The sequence below is a fragment of the Dreissena polymorpha genome, chromosome 7, assembly GCF_020536995.1.
Source record: "Dreissena polymorpha isolate Duluth1 chromosome 7, UMN_Dpol_1.0, whole genome shotgun sequence".
NCBI lineage: Eukaryota > Metazoa > Mollusca > Bivalvia > Myida > Dreissenidae > Dreissena > Dreissena polymorpha.
In genome coordinates this window covers 44551865-44564385 of record NC_068361.1, presented here as the reverse complement: position 1 = coordinate 44564385, position 12521 = coordinate 44551865, and the positions used below count along the sequence as shown (strand labels likewise).

Below are 12521 nucleotides of genomic sequence, written 5' to 3'. Positions count from 1 at the left end.
ATGTATAGTAGTGCTCTGTGTTCAATGTATAGTAGTGCTCTGTGTTCAATGTATAGTAAGCTCTGTGTTCAATGTATAGTAGTTCTCTGTTTTTAATGTATAGTAGTGCTCTGTGTTCCATGTACCATATATTAAGTCGTTGACAATGCTATTGAAAAATACAAAGGAACCTAATGTGCACATCTATTAACATTGACTTTATAGCTATATGGCACATATTTAACACCAAACTATTGATTATCTGTCTCAAGTTAAGTGTGATAAAGATGCCAACATCACAAATGTTCGATTCTTATCATCATTTCCATCATTCGTTTAGAAAAATACAGCCACTATGTTGTAATTGCGTATTGCAGGTGACGGTAGATAACTGCATGTGGTGCTTAGGTACTATTTACAATTTTGATACATAAATATCCATATAGTTACATTGTAAGTACAACATTTAACAAATCACAATGTTAATACAAATTTAAGGAATTGTACATGTTTGCGCAGAGCAATTATAGTTTCCAAATAGATTTTGCGCCATAAGATATTAAAAATAATATACCGGTATTTTTTAAGGAAAAATAATAGAAGCTTTGGATTTTGCAGCCATGCAAATTAAATTTTGTCTTTTAATTGTATCCATATTTAGACATAAATATTCAATCAATTAGTTTTACTGCACAGTTTTTTTTTACATCTTTCAAAATTTGACTTACATTTGCATAGCTAACTCTACAGCGTTCTTTAATTCATTAACGTATATTACGTTATTTTAATATTTGGTTATATAAATATGACACAATTGATCAATGCCAGATTAAAAAGTGATGTGCGAAAACGTTTCACTGTATTCATGTACATTAAAGGGAAAATTATATTGTTCCAGTTGTATTTCTTTGCTTTCAAGTTAAGGTTTCCGTATTCAGTACTCAAAATAATTTTACACAGTATTTAATTAAATAAAATTTATCAAATTAAATGGATAAGTTCGTTTTTACAATATTTACCCATGAAATGACTTAAGATCATACATACGTTATTATTGCTTTTATATATACAGGAATTTTTTGTATTTGTTACCTATCTATGCCTGACAAGCAATAAAAGTCACCAGAAGTGAATAAGGGATCATCACTTGTGATTATTCTGTTTGTAAATTTGGTATTTATCAACAACAAACAATAATCATTAAAACTATTTGCTAATACCACAGCAAAGGCACAGTTTTTGCAACCATAGGCTGGTAATATGATTATTTTACTTGTTATTCTGTTTGGCAGGTTATTGCAGTCCTGTTCAAAGTTGGTGTTCTTCGACGTGTCGTTCTGTTCAGGCATCAGTGACGTCATGTTGTACAGTTGGGCCCAGATGTTTCCCCAGGTCAGTGTCAAGAAGAGCTTCCAACAGTGATAGCCCAGTCCTACAGCACACTTGGCGACCTAGACCTATTTGTTCTAAAAGCAACATGCTGTCTTCAATACAGAACTATGTACTACCTCTGTTATGGTGAACACCATTTTTAACCAGGTTTTTAACCAGGTTTTCCGAAGGAAAAAACTGGTTATTAGATTGGCGAATGCGGGCGGGCTGGCTGGCTGGCGGGCTGGTGGGCGGGCGGAACAAGCTTGTCGGGGCCATAACTATGTCGTTCATTGTCAGATTTTAAAATCTTTTGGCACATTTGTTCACCATCATTGGACGGTGTGTTGCGCGAAATAATTACGTCGATATCTCCAAGGTCACACTTTGAGTTCAAAGGTAAAAAATGGCCATAAATGAGCTTGTCCTGGCCATAACTATGTCATTCATTGTGAGATTTTAAAATCATTTGGCACATTTGTTCACCATCATGGGACGGTGTGTCGCACGAAAGAATCACGTCAATATCTCCAATGTCAAGGTCGCCACGACTAAAAATAGATTTAAAAAAAAAAAAACTTACAAAGGGGGTTAATTTTGTTTGTTCATTTCAAAAGTTCAGTTTGAATTTTCTCCCTTTATCAGATTTTTCACAATGAAAACCTGGTTTTGTGACAATTTTGTCCCTTGTTATCACATGCATCACCAAGTTTTGTATCAAATATATATTCTTTACGAATATTTATATTTTAAACATGCGTAATAAAGCTTTTTGAGCGTTTTCATAGGCTATTTTTTGTTTTATGTGACCAATCAAATGACGTTTTAATGCCCCTCTTCAAAAAAGAGGGGGTATATATTGTTTTTGCTGGATGTCGGTCGGTCTGTCTGTCGGTAGACCAGTTCATTTCCGATCAATAACTCGTCAACGAATTGACCGATTGTCTTGATACTTCACATGTGCATTGGCCTTGGACAGTAGATGACCCCTACAGAAATTGGGTTCACTAGGTCAAAGGTCAAGGTCACAATAAGTGTGAAAAGCGTTTCCGATCAATTACTCATCAACTAATAGACCGATTGGCTTGATACTTCACTCGTGAATTGGTCTTGGACAGTAGCTGACCTCTACAGAAATTGGGGTTACTAGGTCAAAGGTCAAGGTCACTGTAACAAGTGTGAAAATTGTTTCCGATCAATAAGTCATGAACGAATTGATTGACTGGCTTGATACTTCACATGTGCATTGGCCTTGGACAGTAGATGACCCCTATTGAAATTGGGTTCACTAGGTCCAAGGTCAAGGTCACTGTCACTATAAGTGTGAAAATCGTTTCCAATCAATAATTCGTCAACCAATTGACCAATTGGCTTGATACTTCCCATGTGTATTGGACTTGGACAGTGGATGAACCCTATTGAAATTGGGCTCACTAGGTCAAAGGTAATAGTCACAATAAGTGGTAAAATCGTTTCTGATAAATTACTCGTCAATGAATCGACCGATTGGCTTGATACTTCCCATGTATATTGGCCTTGGACAGTAGATGACCCCTATTAAAATTCGGGTCACTAGGTCAAGGTCACTGTCACAATAAGTGTGAAAATTGTTGGCAATCAACAACTTGTCAACAAATTGAACGATTGGCTTGATACTTCATATGTGAATTGTCCTTAGACACTAGATGACCCCTATTGAAATTGTGGTCACTAGTTCAAAGCCCTGTTTGGGGGCATACGTCTCCAACCGCGGAACTCTTGTTTTTGCTAAATTGATGTTGAAACGTCAAGTGATGACGTGCAATGTAATCAACTATCCGATTTTGTCATTACGTTCATGTACATATGAAATTTGTGTAACTAATTTAGAAGCATGTTATAAAAACATTTGGTACTTGTCATTTGCATTATGAATTATTGAACCAAAAATGTTATAAAGCCTGCCAAAGGCTCGCTAACCAGAAATAAATCATGAACTCATTAAATAAACTATGGTATGAAATTACAACTCATGGTAGATCCTCTATTTATGATGTACAACAGTAACCCAGGCATTATATTATTTGAAAACTGTAACTTTTATTAAATATCTTAAAGATTATTGTTATATAAAATTACATTGATGCATCGACTGAAAAAAACAACGTTTATTAATCAAGACAAATAAGTATAAAAGGGTTTGTATATTAACCATTATATGTTGTGGTGACTACTCAGCTGTCTTGAATCTGTGACAAAACGTTTGAGATATTTATGCACTCATAGGCAGGTCCTATTGATATATTGAAAGAATCTGATATCAAACTCAGCTGGCATGAACTTTTACCATGTGTACAACAGATATAGTCGCATGGACACTTCTTCTGGGAGTTGGTTGATTGTATATATGTAACATCTCAGGGCAACACGAATCTTTGCTTGTACTGCACCCTCAAATATTTGCTCAATCTAAACCCTCCAATAGGCGTCGTGCTAAAACCTTAACATTGGCTCTAAAATCAAAGTGCTTCCACCTACAACTTTGAAATTTCATATGTAGATGCACCTTGATGAGTTCTACACGCCACACCCATTTCTGGGTCACCAGGTCAAAGGTCAAGGTCACTGTGACCTCTAATATTTAACTTTAACATAAACCTTAACATTTGCCCTAAAATCAAAGTGCATCCACCTACAACTTTGAAATTTCATATGTAGATGCACCTTGATGAGTTCTACACGCAACACCCATTTTTGGGTCACTAGGTCAAAGGTCAAGGTCACTGTGACCTCTAAAAAAATAATTTTGACAAGCTTTCATTTATTCAAAACTGCACCCGTAGCCGAGCGTGGCACCCGTTATGCGGTGCTCTTGTTTGTTATATATTCACCCTTCCATCTAAGTCAACTCGCAACCTACCAGTAGTACTCCATTAACATGAAATGATGTCTCGTGTTCTACAGCTGAATATTATTTTCCAACTCTTTACATATTTTTCATGGTTAACGTTGCTTTTTAACACCTCAGCATCCATTTGTCTGTGATAATACTCGTGCATTATATCGTGTATTGTACTTTGCTTTGTCATGGAATAAAATATGTACCATTCTGATATTGCCTACTTTGTTTTTGTAAGTGTTGTTTATGGAAACGCATCGTAATGCAAATACGTGTATCAACGCAGAAATTATGGATTACCGAATCAGCAATAACAAAATAGTAGTTTAAAGTGGTGAACGTAAAAAGCACATTAAATTTCAAGCAGTTTTTATGTCAATGTTGACAAGTAAGTGAAGATATATTTAATTAGCGGTACACTTTTATTGTGAATTTTTTTTTTATCGTGATGATTCTATAACCACATTATTCTTTAACATCAAAACACTGGTTGGTCAGAGATAACTAACTTAGTTAGAACGCAATTGAATGAAAATATGGTAAGCATGAGGTAACCTGAGTAGTTTTACTGATAGGACAACACAGGTTTTAGAAATAAAGAGAATGATTGATAGTGGGAGACAGTTAAAGATAGAGGAATTGAGACAGAGGAGTATGTGAGAAAGAGATTGGGTGAGAAAGAGGTGACGAGACAACGAGTGTGGCGAAGAAGGATGAACAGTATATGACAGAATGAGAGAGATAGGTGTTAGTGACCATGGTGATAAGTCATTGAGAGAGGGAGTATGAGAATAAGGCTATAAAGAGAAAAATGAGTGAGAAGAAAAGTCAAAGAGTGAGTGAGAAAAGAGTAAGTGTAAAGGACAAAGAGGTAGTACGCGTAGATTGTGAACAGAAAAAAGAAAAACAGAGACTAAGTTAGAGACAGAAATGTATATAGAAAAGTGGAAGTGAGATTGAGGGGCAAGAGGGAATGAAATAGTGTTAGTATATAGCATCGGGGTACCACGACCAGCACCCGATGATTTTGGGCTCAAAGGATACCTTAATAAATTATAACCCGCGCTACTTTCCAAAGAGTACATATCTCAAACTATCTTTAAGGAAAAATATAACCGCGAGCCTATGCCCCATGAGGTTTGTCCAAAATCACACCCCTGAGACAAAGAACAAAATAACGGTTGTTAAACTTCCAAACAAAAAAAGTGCAAAATTTGTCCCCGTTCAACATGGTAATATATAGACCTGAGTAAGTAGAGTCCCCGTGCAGCATAGTAATATACAGACCTGAGTTAGTCGAGTCCCCGTGCAGCATAGTAATATATAGACCTGAGTTAGTTGAGTCCCCGTGCAGCATAGTAATATATAGACCTGAGTAAGTTGAGTCCCCGTGCAGCATAGTAATATACAGACCTGAGTTAGTTGAGTCCCCGTGCAGCATAGTAATATATAGACCTGAGTTAGTTGAGTCCCCGTGCAGCATAGTAATATATAGACCTGAGTAAGTTGAGTCCCCGTGCAGCATAGTAATATACAGACCTGAGTAAGTTGAGTCCCCGTGCAGCATAGTAACATATAGACCTGAGTTAGTTGAGTACCCGTGCAGCATGGTAATATACAGACCTGAGTTAGTTGAGTACCCGTGCAGCATGGAAATATACAGACCTGAGTTAGTTGAGTCCCCGTGCAGCATGGAAATATACAGACCTGAGTTAGTTGAGTACCCGTGCAGCATGGAAATATACAGACCTGAGTTAGTTGAGTCCCCGTGCAGCATAGTAATATACAGACCTGAGTTAGTTGAGTACCCGTGCAGCATGGAAATATACAGACCTGAGTTAGTTGAGTACCCGTGCAGCATGGAAATATACAGACCTGAGTTAGTTGAGTCCCCGTGCAGCATGGAAATATACAGACCTGAGTTAGTTGAGTACCCGTGCAGCATGGAAATATATAGACCTGAGTTAGTTGAGTCCCAGTGCAGCATAGTAATATATAGACCTGAGTTAGTTGAGTCCCCGTGAAGCATAGTAATATACAGACCTGAGTTAGTTGAGTCCCCGTGCAGCATAGTAATATATAGACCTGAGTAAGTTGAGTCCCCGTGCAGCATGGTAATATATAGACCTGAGTTAGTTGAGTCCCCGTGCAGCATGGAAATATATAGACCTGAGTTAGTTGAGTACCCGTGCAGCATAGTAATATATAGACCTGAGTTAGTTGAGTACCCGTGCAGCATGGAAATATATAGACCTGAGTAAGTTGAGTCCCCGTGCAGCATAGTAATATACAGACATGAGAAAGTTGAGTCCCCGTGCATCATAGTAATATACAGACATGAGTAAGTTGAGTCCCCGTGCAGCATAGTAATATACAGACATAAGTAAGTTGAGTCCCCGTGCAGCATAGTAATATACAGACCTGAGTTAGTTGAGTCCCCGTGCAGCATGGAAATATATAGACATGAGTTAGTTTTTATAAAGATTCTTCGTGGATGCTTAATAAAAATCTGAAAATAATTATAAAAATAATTATACATTTTCACACTAGCAAGTATGCGATTTTAAAACTTACGCGCATAGTTAAAAATAAAATTATATTTGTAACATTTGTTTTCTTGTTTACCAAAGTATGCTATAAAAAACACTTAAAAACATTAACAAATTGTGGTTATGGTTATTAACCTGAAGGGCTTACGTCAAATTGCTTTAATACTTACATATCCTATGACAAATATATTCAGAAGAGTTTCGGGGTTATAGAGACGGGCTTGTAACAAATTCTTTATCTCAAGCAAAATTGAAATACAATAGTTAAGACTTTCGTGCTGACTGCACAGGCTAACCTGGGAAGACATTTGAATTGACACTACGCACATAGAATAACACCACATTTCCCAGAACGCGGCTTATGTAAGCTTATCCTTTTGCCTTTGAGCTAGAATCAAAAGGTTTTAATTAAACTTACTAACACATTTTTATCAGAAAAACTATTTCGAACTGCAGGTAAAAGCCTAGTTTTCCCAGAAACTCAGAGACTCCTATAAGCTAAGGCTTTTAATGCATCCAATTCCAAATAATTATGTTTAAATTATACTTAACAACAAAATTATCAAAAAATATTTCCTGACTGCAGGTTTCAGCCCAATTTTCCAAGAAACAAAGTGACTCCTGCCTGGAGGAGGTTCAGGTTCGTCATCACCATAATGTTAAAGAATAGATAACATAACATAATCTTATACAGAAATTATGTTAATTTAAAGATCTATCAATAGTTAGACAACTATGTTTTTGTTTAAGCGGTTTTGTTTAGCATAATATGAAATGTATTCCCGCTGGGTTATTTTCTTCGCTGCAATAAACAATATTTTAAATCTAAAAACTCATATTGTACGTCATAACAATAAGTAATATCAATTTAGAATAACAAAGCTTAGGGAGAGCATTACAAACCGTTTGAGAAACTCTTCGTGATTTTAAGGGTTAAACAAATCGAGTTAGATTTGTTTATGTAATTTTTGTTTATATGTGATAAGGAACATAATTATAGAACCGCATCTTAGATATAGATATACATATATAAATAACGGACTAGCGAGTCAAAATATTCTTCATATTCCAAAGAGGTTTTGAAAACTGTATTCATATCTAACACAGAATTGTTACTCATTATACCATACTACTCTTGAAAATTGTAAACAAGTTTACATGGGAAGTTTAGGCCGTATCGGAGCACCTTCGAAAGTACTGACCCTCGGGCTTAAGCCTACTAACTAAGGCGTTAGGGCCAACACTTTCGAAGGTAAGCGTATAAATCTTACATGTGCAGCATAGCAGTGCAATAACATTTCAATTCTCTGCTTTCCTGCCCCATCGTTTCCATGGGACACTTTTGCCAAGTCGATGCAGGATGCTTTTCCAAACTGTTGCATCGAGCTGTTCATTTTATCATCGCCGAATAAACGGTTTTTCTAAACACTATATGCACGAACAACAACAACAACAATATGTTCGTGTGAAACAATTTCTCCACATATGCTTGATTTCAACAACTTATTACTTTGCGCATACACATACTTTTTATAGGTAATTTTTGCCACTTCAGCGTATTTTAGCCAAAATCTAACCTTTATGTGCAGGCCCACCGCTTTTGTATCATACATCAAAATGAGATGAAAATCTTAAAGATATCCAACACTTTTGAAAGTAAGCAACCGAGTATACGCCGCTTTCCATTAACTGTATGTTGTTTCCCCACCCACTTTGAATGTGTGTTCAGTGTGTTGGATATTCGCCGGTTTCAATGTTTTTTAAAAATAATAGTTTGTTGTTGTTTTTGAGACAATGCGTGTCCGCAGATATTAATGCGCATATATAATAATTGTTTCAATTATGCGCCGAAACCATATTTACACGCGTAAACATTCTTTTAAAGGGACCTTTTTACAGATTTTGGCATGTAACGAAGTTTGTCATTAAATCCTTTATATCGATTAATGTAAACATTGGATCTAAAAACATCCAGTAAAAACAATAATAAAATTAAAGAAAGAAAAAAAGTAACCCTCAATTGGGCTCGAACCACTGACCCTGGAGTATAAGTCTATCGCTTAGACCACTAGGCCATCCGTGCTCATACCATGAGCGATGTATTTGATACTTTATATAAGCAATCCCCGTAGTATCACAAAAAATAACGACAACAACAGAACTTTCCAACTTATTCAATCGTTTCGCGTTGCAACGCCTTATAATTTCCAGGTTTTTAAATCGTCAAAATTTAATATTATATATATATATATATATATATATATATATATATATATATATATATATATATATATATATATATATATATATATACCAATACATAGTGCCAGTTACGCGGTCTCTGTAGTTTTCAGACTGTACTTACGAGGTCAATATAAAAAACGGGGTCTATATACAACCCCGCAATCTAGGCTCCTTTAATTACTATGAGGGGGGTGTAGGGGAGGTAATGCAATCAAATCTCACAATAAGGTCTTAAATCGAAAACCACAATCAGGTCTGAAATTGAAATTGTATATACCTCGCAAATAAGTTCGCTATATATTTCCTTGTATAAGACGTTAAATAAATGACGTATTTATATACAATAATAATAGTAGGTACCCCTATATACCTTAATTCGTGTTTATATCGGATAAAAAAGGGTATGGAGATACATGTATTTAAAGTGGGAACCCCATAACCTATTTCTAAATCAGAGACCCCGTAACTGGCCATATGTGTGAATATATATATATATATATATATATATATATATATATATATATAATGGATATTTAAGAGCATAGCAAATGTTCAGTATAAATGTTTTCTCATAAATATCATTACTCATACGAAAGTTTGCGATTCTGAAATAATTATTCTGAAATAATTCTGAAATAATTATTTTTAATTTTGTCAATTTACCAAAACCTTAAAAGACCCCTTCAAAAGGGCAAAAGAGAATTAAGAATGTTATTGTCGCCAAGATCTTCAACGTTGGTTAAGATATATACATTATTTCCAAATGTATAGCACATCAAACTAAGAATTAAAGCGTAATATATTGAGTATTACTATTGGTCCCATGAGCTAAGTATATACACACGTTTTCCATTTCATGTTTTCGTTCCATTTTTTTTTTAAACAAAGATGACCAAAGTCAATATGTGATGGATTTGTTTGGAACCCGTAAGAAATTTCTCTATGAAGACTCAAAGAAATATGCAAGATGTCTGTAGTTATTTTCCATATTTTTAATGTGTTTTCGTTGTTTGACTTTTAAGCCCCAATTTTGGCCCTAACCTTTGAGCTTTGGACATGGGTTTGACACCGGACAAGAGACCTCCACATGGTGAATTTATACACCGCGAGAAATACTTTCTTTTGAAAACGTATTGGTGAGCTATGAAGTAGTGATAAGATGTATACACTTGAAGATTTTTCTAACGCAACACGTATTCAAATCAATACAGCTTCTTTAATTTTGAACGGATTTTGTTGAAATTCGGACATATTTTACACATATATAATAATCCAATTTGAGTTATTTGAAATTGATCAACAATAAAATATCACAAGTTTAAAGAAATCAGTGAGAAAGTAAAATTCTTAATAAAACTGAAATAAAATTAGAATCATATCGCGTTTTACCATTTTCACGTGCAAAAAGATGAGACCACACCTACCCCACGTGCGAAAGCGCCTGATTGTCACTGATAAATGATTTGTATCGTAATCTTGCACAGAATATAGTCAAATGATCACATGTAAAATTTTAAATAACAATCTTAACTAATTACTGAGATATTTAAGTTTGAAAAGTGTTGCGTAAGAAAAGTATCCTGTATAATGACCAACTTGTACTTTAAAACCTATAATCTACAACGCCTCTATATGGTAACAATTTTATGTCAACATATTAAGTTAAAAATAGCATGATAAATTATGCAGTTTCACTCCTGGCAATCTGTAAAATGACCATGCTAGACCATGTTTGACGTTTTGTTTAACCAATATTTTTTGTAAACACACGTAAGCAATAAAATACACATAATGTTATTGCAAAAAAAATAGATCAATGCCAAACAGGATGCCGAAGCTTTATTGTTTTCATAACCATGTTTGACATTTGACCCGTAGGTATAACCTTGACCTTTAAACAAGGAACACGAGTTTACACGAGAACACGCCTATTCCGCGAGGTGACCAGTTTTGCAAGTTAATTTAAATTTTACTTGATGCATGGTTTACGAAGAGTCAGGACATTCTTGAACAATTTTGGTACGCACGAACAAACACTCGACCATTATGACAGGAATATCGAGCTTGTTATGAACAGGCTAGCTGAAAGAAAAGGCACACAAACGTACCGTGCCAGATTGGAACACGACATTTAACTTGATGTCAAAAAAGAAAAGAAAAAAGAAAAATTATACATCTGGAAAATGATTTATTTTTTATGTAAACACAGAATTTACTTTATTTTTTGTTTGTTTTCATTAGGTAAAGAAAGAAGTCATCTTCCAACTTTGAAGACATTTTTAGTTCTCATCATATATGTTTACCCTTAAATAGTAGTTATGTCTTATTTGTGTAATGCTGTAGCAAAGGCTTTCTTCTAAATCATGAAATCATGATTTTAACTTAGAAAATAATGTATATTACGAAATAAACGTATATATATATATATATATATATATATAATAAAAGTAAAAACACGTGTCTGGGATTTTAAATATATATTGATTTAGCCAACGCGTTTCGCATAGCTCATCAGGGCATAATACAATATATTACAACGTCAAAATGTCATGGAGATAACGTCATATCAATTATGACGTCATAACGTCAATAAATATTAAATGAAATTTAATCTAGGTTTAAATACATGTATAAAATGTTGTTCTTTTGCTAACCTAGCTGAAATATTGTTCGAAAATAGCTTATAAAATGGAAATATTTTAAATTTTGGTTCATTATGTGAACATTCATCTAAATGTTTACTTAAAGGCATCTGTCTTGTTGAAGGGTCTCGCATTTGTTGTTCATGGACAGATCGCCTATTTCTAAGTTTATCGCCAGTTTGACCTATATAATATTGTTTGCATCCATTGCATAATAATACATAAATCACATTTTGTATATCACATGACATATTAGTTTTTATTTTGAACATTTTGCCATTAAAATCAAAAGAATTCCCTTCAATAATATAACCACACAGGGCGCATCTAGAGTCATTACATTTGGATACTCTTGGTTCTTGAGATGAAAAGTAAGATTTGGTTAACAGACGTTTTAAATAAGAGGCTGTCGCTTACATTTTATTATCTTCTGATTTGAAATTATTTTATTCATAACCGGGTCTGTTTGTAAAATGTCAATGTTGTTTTTTAATACGCCAAACAGTTCTTTATTTTTTGGATTTTGTGTTGAAATAAATGGAATTATATTACTCTTGTCTTTTTGTGTTGATTTTGAAAGTAATTCATGTTTAGGGATGGAAAGTGCTTTTTTAATACCTGTATTTATAATAGATTGTGGATATTTTCTTTGAATAAGTGAATGCTTAAGTTCATTTAAACGTTTTAGTTTAAGTTTATCATTCGAAACTATGGTGCAGATCCGTTTCGCTAAAGTGAAAGGAATATTTATCTTTGTGTGTTTATTATGACACGAGGTAAAATTAAGATATTTTAACAATGTAATGTAATAATAAATAATGTAACAACATTTTATACATGTATTTAAACCTAGATTAA

The 12521-nt window shown here is 34.3% G+C and overlaps 1 protein-coding gene across 12 annotated transcripts in view; it reads left to right on the top strand.

Moving 5' to 3' along the window:
* The window catches only part of LOC127839428 (F-box/LRR-repeat protein 4-like), a 223192-nt gene that overhangs the window by 39431 nt on the left and 171240 nt on the right, over positions 1-12521 (top strand). For 4 of the 12 annotated variants that reach the window (XR_008030344.1, XR_008030342.1, XR_008030343.1 and 1 more), the window contains one exon: positions 1272-2513. The exons of 4 other annotated variants lie outside the window; for them this stretch is intronic. Coding sequence is in view for 1 of the 8 variants with exons in the window: in XM_052367793.1 (XP_052223753.1) it covers positions 1272-1401 (130 nt within the window). In the remaining 7 variants the exon portion in view is untranslated. Of the gene's footprint in view, positions 1-1271; positions 4443-12521 lie in introns of those variants that run through there. 4 more of the 12 variants (XR_008030345.1, XR_008030346.1, XR_008030347.1 and 1 more) reach the window with 4 other exon arrangements.